The sequence below is a fragment of the Telmatherina bonti genome, assembly GCF_933228915.1.
Source record: "Telmatherina bonti genome assembly, chromosome: 13".
In the NCBI taxonomy this organism is placed as follows: Eukaryota; Metazoa; Chordata; class Actinopteri; order Atheriniformes; family Telmatherinidae; genus Telmatherina; species Telmatherina bonti.
The window spans coordinates 11,193,962-11,206,598 of NC_136611.1; the positions used below are offsets into that span (position 1 = coordinate 11,193,962).

The 12,637-nt window shown below is 40.4% G+C and overlaps 1 protein-coding gene across 1 annotated transcript in view; it reads right to left on the reverse strand.

Annotated features, from left to right (window-relative positions):
• Nucleotides 1-1,362: 1,362 nt before the first annotated feature.
• The window catches only part of LOC306764356 (transmembrane protein 132C), a gene marked incomplete at both ends in the record, with an annotated part of 272,386 nt that continues 261,111 nt past the window's right edge, over nt 1,363-12,637 (reverse strand). The window contains 9 exons of the mRNA XM_079251499.1: nt 1,363-1,990; nt 2,674-2,948; nt 3,200-3,484; nt 3,611-3,739; nt 5,285-5,413; nt 5,886-5,948; nt 9,502-9,579; nt 10,426-10,557; nt 11,209-11,272. Coding sequence (XP_079107625.1) covers nt 1,363-1,990; nt 2,674-2,948; nt 3,200-3,484; nt 3,611-3,739; nt 5,285-5,413; nt 5,886-5,948; nt 9,502-9,579; nt 10,426-10,557; nt 11,209-11,272 — 1,783 coding nt within the window. The remainder of the gene's footprint in view (nt 1,991-2,673; nt 2,949-3,199; nt 3,485-3,610; nt 3,740-5,284; nt 5,414-5,885; nt 5,949-9,501; nt 9,580-10,425; nt 10,558-11,208; nt 11,273-12,637) is intronic.

Sequence of the window (12,637 nt, forward strand, 5' to 3'; positions counted from 1 at the left end):
AAAAAGTACAAACAAAAGGGGGAAAAAAATATTTATAACTTTTTAGCAAGATGTTTCATCAACCAGTATCTATTTGCTAGTTATTGAGTCCAATTTTCAGTTATTTTGTAACATCATCCATCACTTCCAGTTAATCTCATGTACAGCATCATTTGTACCCCCGCCTGTTTTCTTGCCTATGTGGTGCACTTTGCTTTTATCCTCTTTATTAAGTGTTCAATCGATCTTTGCAAAGCCCAAGCAGCTTCCTTTTAACGTGAAACACCTTACTTAGTCCCCCTTCCACCGTATGTCACTCTGTGCTCTAGTTCGCAAAGCTTCTACTTCCGTCCAATCACAAACGAGGAGGGAGGCGATGGGATGTCAGGATTGGTTCTGAAAACAGGGTGAAAGCAGTCATTGGCTGCTGGGTTCAGGAAACAGAAATCGGGCCTTGAAAAAATGGCCAGTGTCTTTTTCTGTTTGTAATTGTGCAAGAATAAATGCCTCTGTCGTGGATCCAAGGGAGAAACAGTCTCGTTCACGACGTGCAACTTTCAAACTCTCAGCACGCTTGTTTGAGGAAGGAGCGCCACTGCCTGAATCTCTACTAGTGACTGCAAAAGCCTGAAACTCTACTTGAGTACTCGGAGTATATAATATATGTGTTTTTACAATTCACATTTTCACTTATGAGCAGTACCAAAAAAGAAAATGAGTAACATAATCTGCCAAGAACAGGCGACATCTTTGATGCCCGTCTCGTCTTAAGAGAACTTGGTGATTCCATTCAACGGACTTGGCAGATAAATGATGAGTTTATATATTAAAACTAAATCAGTAATTATTCCACAGCCACAGCGGATGTTGGCAATACATCATGGAGTGTTTCTGTGTTTAATAAAAGGACTTGTGAACTCGGCACATGATGAAAGTTTCACCACATTTTTGTTCCAATGTATGATGGCTCAACAAAGCCCATCAAATAACACCCTGAATTTATAATGTATGAATTCAGTGGCTGACTGGTTTTCTGAAAGGAAACATTCATAACCAATAGTGACTATTTGATTTTTACACTACGATTTTCACAAGAAGTAATATAAAAGAAACTCATAGTATCACTTATTGTTTGCTACGATTACTTCTAGTGTGAGCTAGTAATGACTTTATGCTTTCCATAGCATAGAGGGAGCAAAAAGAGAGCATCCCTGGCCTGTCCCTTCAGGACCCTTCCCCACAATTTAATTCCTGTTCTCATATCCCACTCGTTCTCCCTCCATTAATCCATTGCAAAGGCATTACAGGTGAATTGTACTCATTGTCCCTCCTCCTTCCTGCTTTCATCCTCTTACCCTCTGTTTCAGTCACTTTCCCCATCAGTCACAGATTGTCTTGTAGCCTCTCCATGTAGGTTCTGATTTCAGACTGACCCAGGTCCATATCCTGGCACACCCATTTGATGTCGTCTTCATTCCCATTGGTCACCAGGACTGAGGAGTTGGTGTAAGGGCCCCCACCTCCTAAATTATCATTAGGCAGAACTGTGGCAAAAGATGTGAATTTGACACGCTTGCGTTTGGCCGCTGCAACTGCAGCTGCAGCCGCGGCTCGGGGGGAATTATTCAGATGCTCTACTTGGCCGGTGGTATCTTTGCCACCAGAAGTGATTGCTGAAAGGCACTGATGCGGTTCTGGAACAGATCTTGGCAAGGTTTGTCCGTGGGTAATGCCCCTGTGTCCGCCGGTGCCACCACTCCCACTGATAGTCCCCATGCCTGTGCCCACACCCATCACCAAGGTGTTACCCGCTCCATTTAGTAGATACTTGTTCTCCTCATATCCTCCTTCATTCCGGTCAATGATGGTGGTGCACTCATCAGGTAGCCCGCCTTGGCATTGGTCGCTGTGGTCAGCTAGAAGGTCAGCTTCATTGCCAAGCCAAACCCAGTCATGGGCATGGTTCATGTTGCCTCCTGCCTCGAGCACAGGCACCTGCTTGTGACGGTATCTGCAGATAAAAAGATAATAGTTAATCTGCAACTGAATTTTTATGATAGTGCAAATAAAAAATGATTTTCTTTGTTTACATATCTACACTGGACATCTTTAGACGTGTGGAATGCATATTGCAGAGGGGCAAACAAATAACTTGTAGGTGCAGTATGATATAACCTTGTTTATTACAAGTTAAATGCAAAATACTAACAATATATTTGGCCAAAACATCCATCCATTTTCTTAACAACTTAGTCTAAGTCATGGTCAGAGGAAACTGGAGCCTATCCCAGCAGTCATTGGGCGAGAGGCAGGGTACACCCCATACAAGGTCGTAAGCTCATTGCATTGCCACACAGAGCAACAGATAGCCACACACACACACTCTCTTAGGGACAATGTAAAGTAGCCAATTAACCTAATATGCATATCTTTGGACAGTGGTAGTAAGCCGAAGTACCCGGAGAGAACCCATGCATACATGCGAGAACATACAAGGTCCACACAGAAACACTGACTGTCCGAACTGGCGAACTTCATATGTAAGACCAAAGTGTTCACCACTCTGCCACCGTGCAGTTCTGGCCTAAACATGTGTGATGTATTGCCTTTTTTTTTTCAAAGAGATAGTAATGTTTACTATTTATCTTTCATTCTTTAGTTAAGAGTTAAAATTCAGTGTTTATGACATTTTACCTGAAAGCAAAGCTGACGCAGTTGATGAGGAAGACCAGTATAGCCAGACAGAACACTCCCAGAAGTGCATACATCCCAATCTCCAAATCTGAGAGGCCTCTACTTGTCTGGCTCAGCTCACTGTTCCCGGTCCCTGGAACCTCCACCTGAGCAGGGTAGCTGCTGTAGTCCCCTGCCTGGTTGGGACCACTGCCTCGGCTACTGCTGCTCCCACCACTAGCAGCTTTGCCCCCCGAAGCCCGATGGGTTACTGTGCTCTTGGTTGTTGTACTAACCTAAAAAATGGGAAAAGATACATGCATGTGGTTTACTGTTTTTAAAACCAAATCTTTGAACATGTATGTGCATTGACTTAAATCCAACAATGTAACTACCGGTAATTATTTAAAAAAAAAAAAAAAAAAAAAAAAAAAAAGGTAAATATTTCACCAACTGTCATTCAAAAAAAAGATTACATTTAACTGCACTATAAAACCTGGAAGGGTTAACACATACTCATAACAAAGACCCTTCATAGCCTTCTCACCTTTCTCATGGCTCCCTCTTCTCTATCAGCTGCTGCACTGCTGGACTTCCACTCGCTTCCATCCTTTGTCTTTTGCTCACTGGTACTGTTGTCCAATCCCCCACCATCTTCTTGTTCACCTTTTTCCTCACTCTTTGCTCCAAACCTAACTACAACACTACCAACTCCAGACGCCAACACGCTCTTCCTCTTCGACTTTTGGCATGTTTCCGAGATTACCATCTCAACACGAACTAGTGGTCCTTGTCCATCACCCTCTGCAACTATAACTGGCCAGTGTTGATCCTAATTGACAAAGAAATACAAAGATGAACACGCTGTCTGAGGTGTTACTTGTGCTTTGTGCAGATTTATTGCAGTGTTTATTTGTAGAACTGCTATTGTAAGATTACTGAATAGTGGTGACTGAACCTGATTGGATATAGAAATGATGTTCTCATCCAGTGAAACAGCTGTAAGGAGGAAATCCTTGGGATCATAGATATCAAGTGGTGTCACTGAGCCATCACTGTACTGGATCCATGCACTGAACACAGCTTCCTGAAAAAAACAAAAACAAAAAACAAAGAGAGGATGGTAGTTATTGCAGGGTTTTGATCATTTGATAAAAGCAAAATTATATTTTTATTCATTAAGGAAATGTATTTTCTGATACACTGAGCTTCTTTCTCTCTCTCTTCTGCCGGAGGTTTCCTTCCTGTTAAAAGGGAGTTTTTTTCCTTCCCACTGTCGCCAGTGTGCTTGCTCAGGATGGGAGATTGAGTTGGACTCAACTCAATCTGTTGGTTTCCTTATATAGGCTATTATGAATTGGCTTTCATTATGTTTTTTTTTCCTGTCTGTAAAGCGTCTTGAGATGGCATTGCCGTGATTTGACGCTATATAAATAAAGTTGAATTGAATTGAATTGTAATATTTCTACTTTAACCTGACACTAACAAATGGCCCAGCAACATAGAGACAAATCTCACAACGGATCAAGCCAGAATTCTTTACTTGCATTTGGTGAAAAGAGCAGATTTTAGGGTTAGCTCGGTAAAGCCTGATGGCTGCTTACACAGGGCTAACCCAACAACCCTCATTTTCACATTAAATACCCCCCCCCCCCCCCCCCCCCCCCCCCACCCACCACCCCTCCCCGTTCTTCTGTTCATGTATTTCTCGACAGCTTCCCATTTAAAGGAAACATTTTCAGTTTATTTGTAGACCAATGATCTTGTTTCTCATATCATAGGAAGATGTTTTTAGTGGAAGTCGTACCAACTGATACAATGAGGGTAGTTGTGGCTCTTTAGTCAGAAAGTTGCTGGTTCAATCCCCAGATTCTTAGGTTTATATGCCAAAGTGTCCCTGGGTGAGATATTAAACCCCTACAGTAAATTAATATGAATAAAATGAAGTAGTAGTATTACTAGTAGCAGTATTTTCATCATAATGACTTCCCACTCATTCAATTAGCACTTGGACAGAATTTATTATGTGAAGCATTATCTAATAAAAATGCAAGGGGATGTGTGTGTATGAGTGTGTGTGTGTGTGTGTGAGAGGGATGAAAAAAATAACCTGACAATGTGATTACATAATCAACAATTATTTCAACATGGAGCCTCTGTTTGGTGTGTGTGTGCACTTGTGTAGTTGTGTGTGCATGTGCCTGTTGGAACTGTTGGCATGCAAGCATGGACCATGGCAACATTAATACCTGCAGATCTTGAGGTGGTAATTGTAGCTGTGGTGCTCTTGCCTGGAAATTACACACTCCTAATTAGAAATTGACTATGAAAGAGATAACGGTGAGCTGATGTTTGCAGCATAGAATTACTGTTTAAATCATGTGATTACAACCTGCAGGGTGTTACTATGGAGATAGAAATAACTTAAGAGGTAGTCCATCACTTATGTGTGCGCGTGTGTGAGGCACCAAAATCTCTGCATGTGATGTCCATATTGTTTTGAGGATGTGTTATTTTGCAGAGATGGAACTGTCTTGGTCACTTGTAGAACAGGAATAGTGGAGTAGATGAATGTTAGTGTTAGGGTGTACAGTGTGTGCAGTGCATGCTTATGTGTGTGTACATCTCATACCTGTTTCGGTGTGTGCAGCAGGTCTGCCGCTGTAGTTGTTAGCTGAATAGCCTGGTAATTTCCTGGACTTGCTGTCATACTGAGGGACAAAGACGCAACCAGCTGGACTCCCAGATCTGTAATTGTTACCTAAAGAAATGTGTCATTGACAGACAGTCAGTGAAAGGTTGGACAAACACACACACACACTTGTTTGCAATCCCGACTCGAAAGCGAGCATGGAAGGCTGCTCTCCTACAACATAATGATGCACCAACATTCTCCTGTACTGTGGTACATAATGACTGCAACTGAAAGTAAATCAGTTGACATTAGGGGTTGATAAAGCACATGATGGGAATGATAATATTTTTGATGAACTCAGACAATTGGATAGAAGCTGTGATGTAATATGGCAGCTAAACTAAATGTAGTTCTTTTAGTGGCTAACATACAATTGTAATATATTCTAATATACTTTATCTACATGTTCTGAGTAAAAGCTGCTAGCTTGGCATTAGTTCCCTAGAATGACATTACCATTCATTATATGCAAGGAGGTTGGAGAACACAAATCGCATTGCAATTTTCAAGTTACATAAAATAAATCATGTCGTTGTACCTTGTCATCCAACACCGTTATGGTCTTCTCTGCCAGGATGGAGTCAGACAGTGGGGACATAACCTGTAAAGAATGATCAAGAAATCATATTGTCAACAAGCTGTTGGTCTGACAAGTAATGCAATTATGTCACAAAATATTGTTGAATAACAATAACAAGGAAAAACTTGTAAATGTTGCTTAGATTATTATCTGTTTATCTATTTATCCAAATGTGAAACATTGACGATTATATTGTGGGTTTAGTAGAATGAGCGATTATTTAAAGCAACATAAACTGACAGTGACTTTGAACTCTAACACGTACAGACTGATGGTATATTTGACACCTGGCGAGCCCCTCCAGATCTACCATCCTGCAACTTTTAGATGCATCCATTCTCAAACACACAGGAATCAAATGGCTGAATTCCCTCTACGGTAAGTCATCCGGCTGTGCAGAGGTTTAGTAAAGAGCCCTTCATGTGATTCAGGGGTTTTGGAGAAGGGTTGCATCTAAAAGTTGCAGGATGGTAAATCTCGAGGACCGAACCTGGGCACCCCTGTTCAACAACAGCTACTCTTTTAAAATACAATTTAATACAGATTAAATTCAGATCCAATTTGACGGCTTACCATTGGATCAAGCAGACAGTTTGCAGTAAATACCTTTGTGCACTTGTCGTTTGTGCAAAAACAGAACAGTGGTATTCATTAGATCAAACATTGTTCAGCTCTGGAAGATGTAAATGTTTGGTCTATTTTATGGGAAACGATGGAGAATTTAGCCATTTTAGTGGTCACTGCTAGCACTGAGAATGTAAAGTTGCAAGTTCCTAAACCCAGCACTTGTGAGTGTGTAGAAGCAAACAAATTACTGAAGGTTTTATTTCAATAAAAGGCAAAAAAAACATATTTAAACCTCCCACTCAATGATTTTGTGATTAATAATCATCAACTGGCTTCATGTTAAGATCTTTTAATATTAACCAATACTCTTCTGAAATCTGATAGAAGTTTTAAATGTGACGTCTAAGATGACACAGTGGATTGGAGACACCTCAGCAGGTAATGTGAATGTATCACATATGCGAGAAGCCGAACACAGGGCTGTGGCAGGTGATGGGGTTGTCTGTTCAACAATAATGGTGATTTGGAAGCTCTGCTGCCACCATTTCAAACTGGATAGTAAAACACATACTGAACACACAATGAAAATGTGCACCTGGCTCCCTGCTGTGTGTCAACATTTAACTTAATCAACAAGGTCAAGACAGAAGAAGCCTGAAAGTAAAAGAGAGGATGAAAAGACAAGAAAGCGTAACGAAGATGGGAAGCAAGTGAAAGTAATAAATAGAGCGGGTGTCAGAGAGGGACAGATGATGACAAATAGAGTAGGGCAGAATAAGAGAAAGGGCAGAAGGAAAGAACAGGGAAGAGATTGGGGTGTATATGGAAAGGGTAAGCAGAAGACAGACAGTGACAAAGATTAGGAGCCTGGTGTTGTAGTGTACTTCTCCGCCTAGCGACGTGAGGACAGGCAGATCTGATTGGTGTACAAAGAAAATCTTTCAGGGAACATGTCGGGGTGTCAAACTCAATCCCCCCCTCGGCTAGGTAACAAAATGCAATGATTGACATCTCTAGTATTGCTCTTCAAGACTGAATGAAAATGAGAGGGCGACGCGGGGGGACTGGGGAAGGGGGGAGAAAGAAAGAGATGGGGGAATGGAGGAAGACTTCAGGCCCAGGCTCACTGAGCTGGGGGGGAGGGAGGGAGAAATTGAAATGTCAAACAATCAAATGATGGCTGTCGACTGTGGCATCTCGATAGGAATGCTGGGTAAATTCTCCCTCCTGGCTTCATAACAGTGCACAGCTGTCTATGACTACATCTGTATGTGTGAAGGTTCTCACTTGATTGGATAGAAACACATTCAGCTGCTTCCCAAAATTCCCACAATCCCCTTGTGGTTCAACGGAACCACATGCCAGCCCATCAAAAATAACGGGACATATTTCAGAATAGTTGTGCAAGAGTAAGCTGTTAGACTGTGACCCTCCAAAATTTTTCTTTATTTAGGGTTAAGAGACAGAATGTCAAATGCCACATTGGATATTTTTTTATAAGCACTGGCATTGTGGACACTACTGTCACATTGTGCATGCACAGGATGTGGGTTTGGACCCTCCAACTCAATCTTTTGGTTTCCTTATATAGGCTATTACGAATTGGCTTTCATTATGTTTTTTTCTGTCTGTAAGATGTCTTGAGATGGCATTGCCGTGATTTGACGCTATATAAATAAAGTTGAATTGAATTGAATTTAAGTCAAGATTCGATGCAATCTGTTGATTTTCCTTATTTAGGCTATTTATTTTGAATTGGCTTGAATTGATGTAAAGTGCCCTGACTTGACTTTGTTGTTAAGTGGTGCTTTACAAATAAAGTTGAACTGAAATGAATATGATACTCTGGTAATGTAAGCAGGATGTCACAGAGTTCTACTCTTAAACCGACAAAAGCTTGGTTGATTAGGATTCAGCAGGTCCACAAACATGTTGACTGTGTGTATGATTGCGGAACATCACACCAAAATGTCAGGGACAAATCCCTAAGCGTTAGTTGTGACTAATTGCATAACAAGGAAGCAGGGAAGGATTATTGTTGCAGGAGATGAAGAGAAACAGGATGGTGCTTACATCATCCCAGCACTTATGACTTTTGTGTGAAGTGCCAATTCACACTGCGATTGATGTCATGACAATTTATTAGTTGTCTGTTTCTGGACTTCTTCTCTAAACAGTGATGTCTACTTTGCTTGTACTTTTTTTTTTTTTTTTTAATCTTTCTTTCTTTAAATATTCATTCATTCATTATCCTAACCGCTTAGTCCAATTAAGGGTCGCGGGGAAGTTGGAGCCTATCCCAACAGTGTTTGGGCGAAAGGCAGGGTACACCCTGGACAGCTCGCAAATCCATTGCGGGGCCAAAACAAAGACAAACAACCACTTACGCACACACTCACTCCTAAGGGTAGTTGAGAGTAACCAATTAACCTAACATGCATGTCATTGAATGGTGGGAGGAAACCGGAGTACCCGGAGAAAACCCACGCATACACAGGGTGAACAAACTCCACACAGACAGTGGCCACAGAAAAGCCACTGTCTGTGTAGAGATCCAAAGACATGCATGCTAGGTTTATTGGTTACTCTAAATTGCCCATAGGAGTGTGTGTGTGTGTGTGTGAGTGGTTGTTTGTCTTTGTGTTGGACCCGCGATGGACTGGCAAACTGTCCAGGGTGTACGCTACCTTTCACCCAAAGACTGCAGGGATAGGCTCCAGCACCAGCTCAAGCCTCCCCCACCTGAGGATTGAACAGCAAACTTCTTGCTGTGGCCTCACAGCAAGAAGGTTGTGAGGCCACAGTGCTAACCACAATCCCACCATGCAGCCCCCTTTCTTTAAATAAACATAACAAAATAGAGACAAAATACACCATCTGTTGTACAAGATATAACAGATGTTCTTCTGCAATTCAGAATGATAATATAAAGCAACATGGTCTGAGTAACATGGATCTAAAACTACTTGCAAACTTGTTTAGTGATGAGAGAAGATGAAATCTATACCTGTATAGTGGTGATCCCCAGGTCTCGACCCACTAAGATGTGACCATCAACTAGCCTTGCGATGCGAGCATCTTCCACCTGTGAATCCCAAAAAATGTAGTTAGCATAAACATAATTTGCAAACTCTTATTAACACATGGTAATGTAACAAAAAAAATAGCTGATGAGGTGTACATCATACATCAGCTCCTGTCTATCTTAACTCATCAATCCAGACCTACGCGCACTCTCGACAGATAGACAATAAAGATGCTTAGCGCTCCCACCACAAAATGGGGCTAAATCCATGGATCTTTTGCTCTGTTGGTCCTTAGTGGTGGAATGATCTGCCAAACTCTGTTCAATCCACAGAGTTCTTATGTACTTTTAAAAGCAAGCTGAAGACTCAGCTCTTTAAGGAGGACTAACTTTTAACTCTTCTACTCGTCAGAATGAGTGAGAAAGATTTGTTCAGCTCTTTGCCACAATTCAGCACTGAATAACCTGCACCTAAAATGACAATGGGGGATAAATTGTTTCTTGTTATATAAAGAGACTATTGCTGGGACAGAAGGGAACAAATAAATAAATAAATTGTGCTGCTTCAAGCACCTGGCAGCACTCGCCTTGCACTTACCTTTGTTGTCCCCTCCTGTTTGATTTCTTGCTTGTGTTGTTCTCACTCTCACATGTAAGTCGCTTTAGAGAAAAGCGTCTGCTAAATGACTGTAGTAGTTGTAGTAGCAGTACATGCATAGCTAAGGTAAAACTATTGTGCTGTGTGTTTCCTTCTGTTTCTAATAGTTCATACACAGATGAACAGGTGGTATTTTTTCTCTCGTCTATCTCTACTGAAGCAACTTTCTTTAATTCTCCAGTGTGTTTTTTCCCGCAAGAAAGATTTGGTTTTCGGTTAAATATTTGTGGAAAACTCCATATACTTGCCTTTAATTGATCCAAGACCAAATGAGTGATATCAGCTTGCCAGTCGGTTCCCAACATATAGACCATCTCCCCTCCTGGGTCAGATGGTTCTGCGACAAAATGGGTGAGAACTCGCACCAAGGCATACTGGTACTGAAAAGGAAGGAGGTCAAATGATAAATCAAACAAATGGAATGTGGTTCACAATAATGACACATTTTCAAGTGTCAATATTATGCTCATTTACAGGGTCATCATTGTATTTGGAAACTAGACTAGTGGAGTTTTTCCCATGTATAAATACAAAGAAAATCAATTGTTACTATTTATTACAGCACTCAAAAGGCCCAGTCTGCTCCGTCAGTGACCTGACAGGTCACGATGAAGTGAGAGTAAGTGACATATATGGTTAAAGTTGGGACAACTATGCCACCAGACCAGTGTTGCAAATATATCTCATTGTGACATAGTGTAGTTGAGTCCAGCAAGAAAAGGTCGTATTACAAATATGGTGCCTCGGGTAGTTCAGGAGCAGTGTCTTCTGCAGGACAGAATATCACCCATCGGTGTGGAATGACTCTTTTTATTTAAATGAGTGATCTTTACAACAAATATAACCAACTGAATAAAACAGGAAAACACAGCGCGACAGTACAGTGTTAATAACACGTCATGGTAAACATTACCTACATTTCGTCAGCCTTTACAGAGATAACTCTTCGATTTTTGGGGTTGGGGACACCAAAGAAAATTTATTAAAGCAGTTGCTTTAAAACTGTGATATGAAATCCAATCAAAAAATACCTGCAGGGTGCAGCCTTTGCCTTTCCTGTCATCATCTTCATCATCCTCACTGTCTCTGGTGGGTCTGGGAGGACCAAAGATAAATGAGACAGAAAAAAAATGAAGAGGAGCCGTTATGATCTGGTAATTAAGGCTACTTTTAATACTCTACATTCAGCTCCAGTGGATCTATTATATAATCTCTGCTTAAGGTTACACCTCCAGTCATAAAAAATCTTATTCGGTTTTTAATCCATGTAAAATACATTTCAGACACTTAATTAGTACGGTGTATATTTATCAAAAGGCCTGGATGAACCAATTGTTTCCAGGTGTAACTGGTTTATGTGTCATTTATGTTTGGCACATATAATTAAACAGCAAACCTAAAGCATAGATGGACAGTGGAGAAAATCAGCTAGAATATAATGGTGCATTAGATATAGGCTGTTCACACAGGTGTATTAGACAACTAGCCAGGAAGAAAATGAATATATTCGTGGCTTAGGTTATATAGAGGAAATAGGAAATATAAAGAGGAAATATAAAGAAAGGTGTTCCAAAATTCTTTAAAAGTAAGTTTATATACAGTTTTATCTCAATACTACCTTAAAAGCTTGTCTGATGAGGGTGTAGAACAGGTTTACGTTCTTCATGCCTATCCTTGAGTTTATAATCCACAAGTTAAATTATATATATGCAGAAAAAAGGTGAACCGAGACAAAACAAAAGTTTATTCTGTGAAACAAATTAATCAGTACATTTTAAATAGAATCATTTAATACCATTTTCACTCTGTAAAACTGTACCTGCCAAATAAAGTTCAAGCGGCAAGATGTCATTGTACTGCTTTAGAATATGTCAGCAGCAGTTTTATTATTTGTAGTAATTTAATTGAATTTTAATCAATTCAATCAAAGGTCAATCAATCAATCGTGGTCATTTTGAATTGAATTGAAACCTGATTTTTCCCCATGGGGATGAATAAAATATATATTTGTCTGTCTGTCTAATTATATGCACAGCACCATCTTTTCTTTTTGTTTCCAAGTGAAGCACAATGTGTCCATTGAATCACGTTTTTCTCTCTCCTTAATTACAAAGAGCTACATAGAATTGACATAATATACTTAATGTATATCACAGAAAAAACAAGTAAAGAACCAAAGAAAGAATGGCTGGTTGCTTAGTTGCGACACACTCATGCATGGACTAAATCTGAACAGCACATGTGGACTCAGACAGAAATCATGAGAATGTTTTCGATTTCCATGCACAAGTTGGTTCCTTTGCCACTTTAAGTTTCATTAAGCTGTTCTGTGTAAAGAACTGCCTGATGTATCTTTGTTGTCTTTGTTCGAGCTGATGTGGTTCATCCATTCTTTCAACTCGTTGTAATTCAACCATTTGTTTTCTACACTGCCGGGATCCTTTGCTCTGAGCTTGCAGA